Genomic DNA, 12,194 nt, shown 5'->3' on the forward strand with positions numbered 1-12,194 from the left:
GGGGCAGGTGCTAAGCATTTCAGACAGAGGGTGAATACAGGTATATTCAGACATGTTGTTGTAGAAACCCAAAATACTAGTAGCGATGGTCCGATACCATTTTTTGCTTCCTGATACCAATTCCGATACCTGAACTTGCGTATCGGCCGATCCCGAGTACCGATCCGATACCAGTGTGTCATATATTTTATTATGTTTTAACAACTGTATACTACTATCCCTGTATGGATGTGATATTATTTCTATCTTTGTTGTCGGTCTGGCTCAGGTTAAACTCTTTGTGAAACATGAATGCCACAGAACTTTCTTTTATTCTCCAGTTTGACAGTCAGTTATAACAGAAAAAGAACATAAATAAACTACTTTAACGTAGATTTTCTTTAGGGCTTTATTACGTGGTATCGGATCGGTGCATAAACTCCAGTACTTCCCGATACCGATACCAGCGTTTTAGGCAGTATCGGAGCCGATACCGATACCAGTACCAGAACATCTCTAAATACTAGTATGAACCTGGAAATGAGCATCATATGGGACCTTTAAAAGTTAAAATTAAAAGTTAAAATACTCTCAATTTAAGATTTAATGTATTAATTCATGTATAGCCCTCAAATCCCAGATTTGGATACTGTATAGCAGGTAAATCATAAGCTTTGGGCCAACTCTACATTTCTTTGGCACCCTGAATGAGCTGTGAGGTTTTTCCTTCTTGACTCTATACAGGGACATCATCCTTCAGAGCACACCGACAGATGACCCCTCAGCACTGAGCAACCTGTACATCCTGACTGGACATGAAAGCAGCTACTGAGAGAAAATGGCTCAACTTCTTCCAAACGCACACTGAAGAGAAATGCAGACCTGTTTCATAACCCAGTGATGGAAACGATGTCCTCCTTGTGAAGCTGTAGCAGACACCAGCACCAACTCTCTGCTGTGAGTGACAGATGTCAGTATGGAATTCAGTTGCCCATCCAGACTCAGACTTAAGTTGTTGGGCAACACATGTACAGGAGAGACTTGTCAACATCCTAAGTGAGTTTCTAACTCTTGTGTTTTCATGTAAAAACATTTCGATCTTGCCATCTTAAATCACAGTGTGACTGCAACAGGGAAGACAGTTCCATTCCTGATGCTTCAGCTCTACTGCTGTAATAAAAAAACAAATAAAACATTGACATAACATTTGTAACAGTACACATACATTTCTGAACTGATGTTCTGAAGCATGTATTTGTTTACTGCTTGCTGTCGTCTTTGTCAGTTACTGAAACCAGAACATTTAGTCAGGGACGAGCAAGTTGCAAACACCACAGCTGAGTGTGATAGGCTGAGACTCCTGTAAGTCAATCACATGAATAAACCTTAACAACCTGTTAAAGGAATTGTCATAAATTGCACAAAGATGCACTCTTAAGGAAGGGAAGAATTTTAGGTCTTGTTTCCATTGGTTAAAGTGCTCATATTATGCTTTTTGGCTTTTTCCCTTTATTTTGTTATATATCTTTTTTGTGCATGTAATAGGTTTACAAAGTGAAAAAGCCCAAAGCCCCCCCCCCAAAGGGACTTACCATCTCCAACAGAAAACACTGTTCACAAACTGCTCCAAACTGCTCTATTGTAGTCCAGCCTTTACTTCAGAGACAAACGTGGTCACTTTGGAACACACGTTATAATGCTCGCCTAGCTGCTAGCATGGCACGCCCTCATACTCTGCTTCTGACTGGCTAGTAGTCCTTAACTAGGTACTGTTAGGGCACGCCCTCATACTCTGCTTCTGACTGGCTAGTAGTCCTTACCTAGCTACTGCGCATGTGCGACTCCCAACAAAGATGGAACAGAAGTGTGATGTCTCACTCTGTAGCTAAAACAGAGAGCTCAACACACAGGGTGAAAAGAGGAGGTGCAGCAATGTGCAGTACGACAAAAATATTTTTGAAAATTAAACTATGTAAACCTATTCTGATATAACCTCTAAATACAATTATGAACCTGAAAATGAGCAGAATATGATCACTTTAAGCTGCAGCTGCAGACAGTTAGTTTCACCACTCAGCCACATGGGTTTGCCTTTTTTTTGGTATATGCACACTGGTCTCTTCACACAATGCTGAGCTCACGCCTTGTCAGAGTTACTATAATTAACGCTTTCACTTCATAATTATGACTGGGGAAACTCCGATTTTTCTGAAAGCTCGGAATATATCCGATGTTGGTGCATAAACCTAAAGTTGTCCAATGATGTGATTGCTTCCATCTATCCCATATGACCTGAACCAAGCCAAAGAGGCACTGAGTGATTATAGATGAGGGCTCTTCCTTACTCTCCAACAGCAGATATGAGGGTTTTTTTTGTTGTGTGGACTACTTCCACAGTTTGGTGTATTGATTAAAGGAATATGTGAGGTATTAAAAAGGTACCAGCCAGAACAGTAGTAAATCCTCATTTATCTGAAAATATGAAAACACATGATGTAGCTTAAAAAGAGGACGGGGTTTTGACTCTAAACTGTTCCCCCATAAAACATGTCAGTGATATTTAGATTGTCGCCTTGAATATAAAAAAAGAGTGCCTGTAACCAAGTTAACTTCTCAAATGTTTACTTACCCAAGACCATGTCATTCTGAAAATCATATTTAAATGTATTTTGAAGATTGTGAATGTGCTAGCGTAGCAGCATTTACATTAGGCTATGTGTCACCATGTTGAGAGACCCTCGGAGCTTAGAATTCCTGTTCAACCTTCTAAAGAGTCCTGCAGTCATTGCAGCCAGTTACCCATTGGTGCCCAACACTGCTTTGATCTCTGCATTGGTATTAATTAATTCACGCTAAATATATTTGATTGGGGACCATGGAAACTGAACGCAATTAAAGTGTATTAGTTTGACTAAAATTCCACTACATTAGAGTTTTGTGTGTCATGATATTTGTTATTTATGGAAAAGGAAATGTACAAGTAACACTCACATTTCCCTGATATATTTGAAGGACATAATATGCATATGACTATTTGTTTTTCAAGATGTTTTTATTGTTATTGTGTATACATTTTAAGTATATAATGATACAGTATGCTCTTACGGTATGGAGAGGTTGTAATATGCGCAATAAAGATTTTAATATCCTTTGAAGCTGAAGCAGATATAGTTATTATGTTTCATTGTCATTACAGAGATTAACTTGTAGCCTCGGCTCCACAGAGGTTCATTAAAGGGGTGACAGAATGCAAAACCGATTTTACCTTGTCATAGTTGAATAACGACAGTTCGGTGGGTAAATAGGACATACATAGAAGCTCAAAATCCCATTGATACCCCTATCCTCTGCAAATCTCACATTTTGAAACTGCTGCTGAAAACGGGCGAATCTCAACAAAGCTGGAAGCTGACGTAAGCGTCCCAACTCCTAGTCTTTGGCACGCCCCAACATTTGCATAGGCCACACCACTGACCTGAGGTCAGCTTAGTCTTCTGAATCTAGCTAGGTCATTCAGATCTCCAGAGGTCCACTATTTAATTACTAAATTCACTTCTGAGACTTTTTTATGTGAGAAATCAACTATGTAGAGGTCAAATATGGGCCGTTTTACAAAAATTGATGGCTAATTGCAAATTTTGTCCGACTGTGTGTCGCAGTTCAGCAGGAGCTCAGCAGGCTACGTGAGAGCGGCCGGTGCTGCCTCGCCGCCCGGCGTGTTCTACTTCATAGGCTCGCTGTGAGCTAGCTGGACCTCCGTCACGAAGGGAAGCCCGCGGCGCTCCATACCCGCGCAAAGTCACCGGTTCTGGGTTACTGGACTACAAAATGCCGAGGCCATGATGGAGCTCCAGGGCCTGCAGCTAGCCGCGATTCATAGGATTGAAGGGACAGTAGCAGCTAACGAAATCCCTAATGTTCACAAAAATGCATTACATTGAAATTGGACACCATAGTTAGCTTCATAAGACCTTGGGGTACATGTTATATAAGTGGTGTGACGAAATTCAAACTGTAAATATTAGGGCTGTCAATCGATTAAAAAATGTAATCTAATTAATTACATACTCTGTGATTAATTAATCTAAATTAATCGCATACATAATTAACGGTGCCTGAACCGATACTTTTTAAGAAAGTTAAAAAAAAGGGTACTAAACAACAGTTGGTGACATTAAAGAACGGCTTGTTTATTGCTAAGGCCATATGGTCAGAATTAAATGATTTAATAATAATGTATAACAATAACTTATTTCACTAGTAAATTGCTGTTGAACGACAAAAACAACAACAAGATAGGAAAAGGATATTTACAATAACTTCAAATGCACCACAAATGCACTTCAAATGCACCTGCCGTTGGCAGCTGCAGATTGTTACATCCCGGTGTTGAATCCTCTACAGTTAAAACACAGTCACACTTTACACCGTTTAGCGTTAGCTGTCAGCATTGTAACCGTGTTTAATCCAGCTACTAGCTAGCGGTAGGCTAACGTTAGCTGCTGTTGAGTATTGTGTTAACTAGCGTCACATGCAGCGGGGTTTGTGTTTCCTGTAGCAGAGAGAAGTGCAGACATATCAGTGGCACCAGATTTTCGTCTGTATGCAAACGTCAATATGGAATGGATTAATCTGCGTTATTTTTTTCTCAGATTAATTAATCGAAATTAACGCGTTATTTTGACAACCCTAGTAAATATGCTTTAATTATGCTGAAAGTGAAGCTAACTAGCCGTGATCTATAAACATAGGATTGGAGGGACAGTCGCAGCTAACGAAACCCCTAATGTTCACAAAAATTCATTAAATTCAAATCGAACACCATTGTTAGCTTTATAAGACCTTGGGGTACATGTTATGTAAGTGGCATGGCGAAATTCAAACTGTAAATATACGAAAGGTATGCCGAAAGTGTAGCAACAATCTTTTCCAATAGGATTAAATGGGACACATAGCCTAGCTTGCAGCTCCGAGCCCCGGTCGTCCAGTAACCGAGAAACGGTGACTTTAACTGAGTATGGAGGTTTTCCGCTTTCTCGTCAGACTGTGTGGAGCTCCTAAAGTCCGAACACGTCTTACTAAATTTGCAATTAGCCATCAATTTTCGTAAAACGGCCCATATTTAGCTTTATATTGTTGATTTCTTGCTTAAAAAAGTCTCAGAAGTGAATTTAATAACGAAATAGCTCAACAAATAATGTATAACTTTGCAGTGTCTGAAATATGAGACCTGCTGTCTCATCTCCAATGTGTTTCTATGTTCGCTCAAACCAATCAGCGCGCAGCTCATCTAAATATGAATGAGCATACCATATTTGGAAGAAAAGCTCTTGTTCCAAATAGAGCCAGGGGTAGTTAAGGGCCTAATAAAATAGCATTCGGGCAATTTTCAGCCCAACCAATGTTATATACCCTATTAGGAGACCTTAAGGAACTGTGTAAAATACCCTATATAATCATTCTATCACCCCTTTAAGACTTCAGAATACTGTCAGAGCAGTTCATGTTTGTGGTCGCCTTAACTGGGGAACTCAAACTGACACTGATGCTCCCTAAACAAGTTAGTATACATGTGATATCAAATAAATCCAAATAAACTTTATTTTCCACTTCTGAAAAGTGACTACCTAACCTATAGGCCAGTAAGCCTATCATCAGTGAGTTTTTTTTATATTTATATATAAGACTTTTTAATTTTTGAAAAAACTTTCAAAAATGTACAATAATTTGGAGGCCCCCAAGCACTGACTCTGGGGACCCCCTAGGGGTACCGGACCACCTGTTGAAGATCCCTGATTTAGGCTAATGGCAAAGTGCATATAAGATAAATTTGATGTTTATAATGTTCCTGAAAATGTTAAGCATGTCATTATGAGGTGTAGTAAGTAGCCTATAATTCAGAGAGGAAACTCGTATGGGATAAGATAGGCCTACTAGGCTACCGGTATGTATGAGCTAGGACCGGCATGGAACTTGGAAGGAATTTAGGGATGAGTGAGAAAATAAGGTAATACTGGAAGGCTCTCTTTTCTTAAAGATACAGACAGGATTAGATTGCAAGATATATATTGTTTCTTCCTTTTGTCTCTTTACTTTTATATAACCTATAGCAGTTTTTTCAATAATGTACCCCTTTTGAATTGTTTCTTTAAGCCAAGTACCCCCTGACCAGCGCTAATCATTTTTAGTAGAAAAAAAAAGTGTATATAAAGAGAAACAGTACAGAGCTGCCAGCAATAGATTTACTAAACAACAGCCTTGTAATTGAAAAAACATTTACATTTAAATGCTAATGGGAAATGAGACAAAAACTGTAAAAAAGACAAAAACTTGTAAAAAGATGGTAGGAAGGAAGGCAAGAATAGGTCAAAATAGTATTAAAAACTTCAAAAACCGTGACATAAGAAGAAAAAAGCGAGAAACTCGTAAAAAGTAGAGGGAAGGAAGGCAAGATTAGGTCTAAAGAAGGCGACACAAATGTCACATTTTTGGTAGGAAAAAAAAAAATTCTACATGAAGAGGAACAATGTTCTCACGTACCCTCTGCAGTCCTGCAAAGTACCCCTAGGGGTACACGTACCCCCATTTGAGAAACACTGACCTATAGTATGTAAAGTCCTCCTGTTACGCACTCCGTACAGTGGGTGGCAGTATGCACCTGTAAACGTTGGTTTACGATCCGCCATTCTGTAAACGTTAGTTTACGATCCGCCATTAAATCAGAAGAAGAACAAACGGTAGCATCGTCACTGGTGCAAGCGCCATTTCACTCTTCATTCATTGCGTCGAGGCCTTCGTCGTTTAAGTGGTGAGTTAAAGATTGTAAGTTAAAATGTGAGGCGAAAAACGTTTTAGGAAGTTGGCGATGCATAACTATCACCGTAGCGTTGTTCTAAAGGTTCTCTGAAAGGACATGGGCTGAATTAGCAGGCGTACAGCTAACGTTAGCTAATACAGGCTATTAGCATTCTGAATTCATACGCCTTCATTTTCCAAACAGAACGCCATTAACAGTTACACTGAAATATGCGCGAACATGGAAGCATTGCGCACTAAACACTATTACTACTGTATTTTATAAATATCGAGCGAGCCGTTTAGACTGTACCGTCAGGCCAGTTACTCTTGAGGAACTTAATGTAGCTAACCTACACAGAAAAGACTAATAACGTTAGTCTGAGCTAGCTAGCTAGCTAACGTAAGTACTACTTGTTAGCTGGCGTTAGGCTTATGTGACATGTTTAGATGTACAACGTTAGCTATATCTGCGTTTACCCATCTAGCTACGTAAGCAAAACTAGATTATGTGAAATTCAAACCAACGTACAGTGTTTAAATTCGTATCATAAGTTAAACTGCGAAATTATAGAGCTAGTGAACGAGGTGTGTCTCGTTAAAACAGTTCACACCGCCGTCATACAAAAGCACGGCGCGTGACGCTGTTATACGCACTTTTAACCCACGTTTGACTCTTTCATACATATTTGAAACATTTGCATGATGTTCCTTTGCCAATGAGTGGTATATTAATAATTTAATTCAGTGTTATTTATAGTGTCAAATCATACCAAGTAATCTCAGGACACTTTACAGATAAAGTTCATTCTATTTCAAATTAAGATTGTTTACATAATAACGCAGACCAGTCCCACCATATGACACACCAAACAGCAGTGGTTTAAATGATGTCCCAATCAAGTTTTTATGGCCCAGTTTCCTAATAATTAAATATTAGGTATCTGACGATAGAGTCCGATCGAATACATTCATTTACCTAAATGTTGATTAAATGTGTATCTGACACACTGAAATGCGACCTAACTGATATAAATTTGGTGCAAGGCAGAAAGGTGTGCTCCACTTATCTCTTTTCAAGCCAAGGTTTCGATCTGCAAGACCTTCTTTAAGCAAGTGTGAAAGAGAAAAACAGGCATATCTTGTAGCGGCACAGATCCATTCAAATCGCTATTACCTGATGGTCAGTAAACAGCAGTGGGGAAGAAAAAGAAAACAAGATGTCACCGTACTCCAGAAAATAGAAAATCCAGAAAAATGTAAAACACAATGTTAATTTGACAGAAACTGAAAACACATAGTGGACAGATCAGGTCTCCTTTTTTTATTTTTTTTTATTTTTTGGGCATTTGACAGGACAGCTGAAGAAATGAGAGGGGGGAATGACATGCAGCAAAGAGCCGCAGGTCGGAGTCAAACTTGGGCCCGCTGCGTAGAGAAGTAAACCTCTATATATATGGGTGCCCGCTCTACCAACTGAGCTATCCGGGCGCCCACAGATCAGGTCTCTGTGTGTACACATCATGAGTCAACGGCCTGTGTGGGAAAGAAGAAAAAAAATACACAAACCATATCGATAAGTTTTCACTTTTGCTTTCTCTTTGGTGTATACAATAAGCATATAATTGTAACACAAACTACATCCTCCAAAATGACCATAGAGTTGAATAAACATTATAACCTTCATGAAGGGAGGATTTATTGCAGGTTTGCTGTATTGGAGCGCATTAGTTTTAGCTAGGTGTACCTAATAAACTGGCAACTGCACGTATTTATTAATTTCACCAATTGTTCACTGACAGTCGGTGCAGATAACCCTGACATCCCCATCATTAAATATTTGTTGTGGATAAACAGTAGTAATTGACATATTTTTCTGAATCTTCTAGGATACACAGAACTTCATTATGGTGAAAATATTTATTGGTAACCTTGCCTGCAATACCGAACCTGCGGAGCTGCGTGAACTCTTCGAGAAGTATGGTGAAGTCTCAGAATGTGACATTGTCAAAAACTATGGTTTTGTACACATGAACAACAAATCTGAAGCCGAGGAGGCCATTCAAAACCTTCACCAGTACGAGTTGCATGGCTGGGCCATGAATGTGGAGATGAGCAAAGGGAGGCCCAAGTCCACCACCAAACTGCATGTCAGCAACCTTGGCGAAGGGGTCACCACTGATGTTCTGCGGGCCAAGTTTGAAGAGTTTGGCACTGTGGTGGAGTGTGACATAGTGAAGGACTATGCCTTTATTCACATGGAGCGAATGGAGGATGCCATGGATGCCATCAATAAGCTGGACAACACCGCCTACAAAGGTGAACTCTTTGGCAGGGGAGAGTTGGTTGTCTTTGCTGTCTATAGATACAAATTTGGATTTTGTTCTGTCGCAGTCGACCTCATGACAAGTAAAATCCACTGGCTTTTTTCCACATTAATTGACCAGATGGACTGAAAGTAATCACTGTAAGTTTGGCAATGTTTCTTGTAAAACCAGTGGCAGTATAACTGGTGAACAGGCACTGGTATTCAATTTCCCGCACCTGGCGCGGCAGGTTATTCCGCTTTGCCCAGTGATTGTCGGTCAAATGCATTTAACGTGTTTTATAGTCGGTAAGAACCTTTTCGTGTCAAAACTCCACCGTCTCATGCGTGTGTTCTTTCTCCCTATAAGGCAAGCTGATGAGCGTACAGCTGTCCACCAGTCGGCTGCGCACTGCCCCCGGAATGGGAGATCATACCGGCTGCTATGTCTGCGGGAAACATGGTCACTGGTCGAAAGATTGTCGAGTCAGTCGGAACGGTAGCCACGGTGACGGCGCAAGAGGTCGCAGCGGCCGGGGCCCCCCACGTGGTCCCCCAGGTTATGGCAGGGGCAACTACAGGATGGACTCACCTCCAGAAGCTGATTACATGGGTAGCTCTGCGTATAGTCGGTCTAGTTACGGAGGTGGGATGCCGCCTCCCCCTCGTAGGCTTAGCGGCTACAGCTCTGAGCTGGGGGATAGGTACGCCAGCAGAGCGCCAGGCTCCTTTGCTGAGAGGTCATCAGCCTATGACCGTGAACGTCTCTATAGCAGTGTTGACTATTATGAGAAGTACAGAGCTCGCCCTTATGGCTCAAGCTATTTCGAGGATCGTCGCATGTCCTATCTCCCCCCTCCCCCACCTCCCCCTTCCTCCCTCTCAAAGTTCTCCAGTATAGATCCATATGATCGTCGGCCACTTCCTCCATCTTCATCGGCTGCCGCATACTATGCACGAGACCGCAGCCCAATCAGACGAGTACCAGTCTCCTCGGCTGGCTACGCCTATGAGTCAACACGGCTGTCCCCGTTGTCAGGCTCCAGGAGCTCCCACGCTCCTCCACGACCCAAGGATCGCTATGCGCCATACTAAAGCCATGGTGCCAAGGTGAGCAACGTACTACTCAATGTATGAGTTTATTACACTTTACTGTAAAACGTTACTGGTCATTGGGCACTGGGATCTTGTAATCCATTTTTAATCAACTTTGATATAAGGTACTAAATCCTTTGAAGCTGCTGCTGATAATGAGGGTTTAAACCCCGTTTCTGAGAAGGGAATGTGCTCTCTTTCTAGGTCTGTGAACTGCAGGACTTTTGCTGTCATTTCTTCAAGTTACATGATTCCATCAGTCTGCGGGATGTGCGGCAAAGCATTTGAGTTGTGGAAATTAAGTCGGCATCTTCCAGACACCTGACATGCCAGTTGTCTGCAGATGAATCGTCCTTTCAATCATATTCACATAACCGGTTTTCAATAAGACTAAGGATGATTAGCAAACTGCACAGTTTTACCATTTATGATGTATAAAACAATAATTTGCTCCCATGCTCTGCAGGTCTTCAGCTCAGTTTTTAGCCATGTCTTTTTTTCTTACCTGTTACTTCCTCAAATGAAGCAAATGTTAATTGTTTGGCTTCGGTTTGTCATTTAGAAAGTGTTCTTGTGTCCTTAAATATATGAAAATGTACCCTCCTTTTTTTTTTTCTTTTTTTTTTTTAAAGGAATGAGGTTTAACCCATGCTGCATCAGTTGCGTGTCGTGCAGAAACGTCTTGATCTGAATCAGTTATATGGATAAAGAGAAATGTTTTGTTTTTGTTTTTTTTCAAAAATGATCGTTGGGGTTTATCATTGTGCCGTGAAATATGTTTTCTTACAGCTTAAACCAGTAATTTTCACAGAAGTTTTTTAAGTTTGAAAGGGTGAAAGACTCGGGCAGTGGTCTAGTTGTGGGTGCGAAAGAACCTGCACTCTTCACCCTCTGAAGTACATGAATGGACTCAGTGATTCACACTGAAGAAGACAATAGAGAAATTATCCATATCCATGCTACGGACCTGGCTGAGTTTTCAGTTGGGGCACAGAATCCTACTTTGAGTTAGTATCTATGGTAAAACAAATAATCTCACATTCCAGCCTCATTGTTTGTAATTTGAATGTGTGTCTACAAAATATAAAATTGATACATTTTATGACACGTAATGAGGTGTCTGCTGGTCTGAAATAGTTAAAATAAAAGTAACATTAAGTGACACCAAAACAAAAATGTCACATGACATGCACTGTGCAACTTAAGTAACATCTTGACTGTGTTCTTCCCAATGGTGATGTTGCACACTTAGCCCACAGCTGCCAACAGAAAATAACCTCCCATCACTTGAATTTTAGTGTGGGATGGATGTTCATGGTATCTATACAACACAGCATAAGCAGATAAAGAAACGTGAGACAGGACTCAGGGCTTGGGCTGTATAAGTCATGAGGCACTTTCAAAGGTGCCTTTGTTCGTTTTGCATAAAGGTGGATTTGAAGTTTGTATTTTTCATACTAGCTGTAAAAGTACCAGCATACGTTAAAAATCTAAAATGAATATGATTTTTAATAAAAACCAAACTTACTTTGGTGACATTTGACATTTTTCAGTTCTTTGTTTGAAACCCAATTTGATGGTGTATTGTGGTTGCAGTGGAACTATTCACTATATATAAAAAAAAAAATCATTGTTTAGAACTTTGTAAGGGCATTGAATTTATTTTTCCCAACAACAGTGTATTAGAAGTGAGCAATATGGATAATGTCAGTGTATGCATTATTTATATATATATATAGCGAAGAAGTCTTTTTTTCTTTCTTTTTTTCTTCCCCTTATTCTTTTTTTATATATATATATATATATATATATATCAGTTGAGAGACCAAAATTCACATAGTTGCTCTCGATGATGCAAAAATCTAAATATTGCCATTAAACAGTTCTGCTCATTGATTTGGCGTGTTTTTAAGTAACCATTTGGGCTAATACTGAAGGGTTGTCCTTATTTAGGATTCTAGTGGCCTGAAGGTAGAAGCTCCTCCTCAGCCTCCTTCCCAACCTCAGCAGGGTAGTTTGA

The 12,194-nt window shown here is 40.2% G+C and overlaps 2 protein-coding genes across 6 annotated transcripts in view; both read left to right on the forward strand.

The window, feature by feature from the left end:
- The window catches only part of map4k2 (mitogen-activated protein kinase kinase kinase kinase 2), a 61,070-nt gene extending 57,936 nt beyond the window's left edge, over positions 1 to 3,134 (forward strand). For all 4 annotated transcript variants that reach the window (XM_078276375.1, XM_078276374.1, XM_078276376.1 and 1 more), the window contains one exon: positions 724 to 3,134. In XM_078276375.1, coding sequence (XP_078132501.1) covers positions 724 to 811 — 88 coding nt within the window. In that variant the 3' untranslated portion in view covers positions 812 to 3,134. The remainder of the gene's footprint in view (positions 1 to 723) is intronic.
- A 3,544-nt stretch (positions 3,135 to 6,678) lies between these two features.
- On the forward strand, positions 6,679 to 12,070 carry LOC144533977 (RNA-binding protein 4.1-like). Of its 2 annotated transcripts, none has more exons than XM_078275552.1 (4): positions 6,679 to 6,787; positions 8,664 to 9,093; positions 9,450 to 10,189; positions 10,379 to 12,070. In XM_078275552.1, the coding sequence occupies exons 2-3, from the start codon at positions 8,682 to 8,684 to the stop codon at positions 10,172 to 10,174; spliced, it is 1,137 nt and encodes a 378-aa protein (XP_078131678.1). In that variant the 5' UTR covers positions 6,679 to 6,787; positions 8,664 to 8,681; the 3' UTR covers positions 10,175 to 10,189; positions 10,379 to 12,070. The 2 variants fall into 2 exon arrangements, with proteins under 2 accessions (XP_078131678.1, XP_078131679.1); XM_078275553.1 differs by having other exon boundaries at positions 6,710 to 6,801.
- Positions 12,071 to 12,194: the final 124 nt, after the last annotated feature.

The sequence above is a fragment of the Sander vitreus genome, chromosome 19 (assembly GCF_031162955.1).
Source record: "Sander vitreus isolate 19-12246 chromosome 19, sanVit1, whole genome shotgun sequence".
NCBI lineage: Eukaryota > Metazoa > Chordata > Actinopteri > Perciformes > Percidae > Sander > Sander vitreus.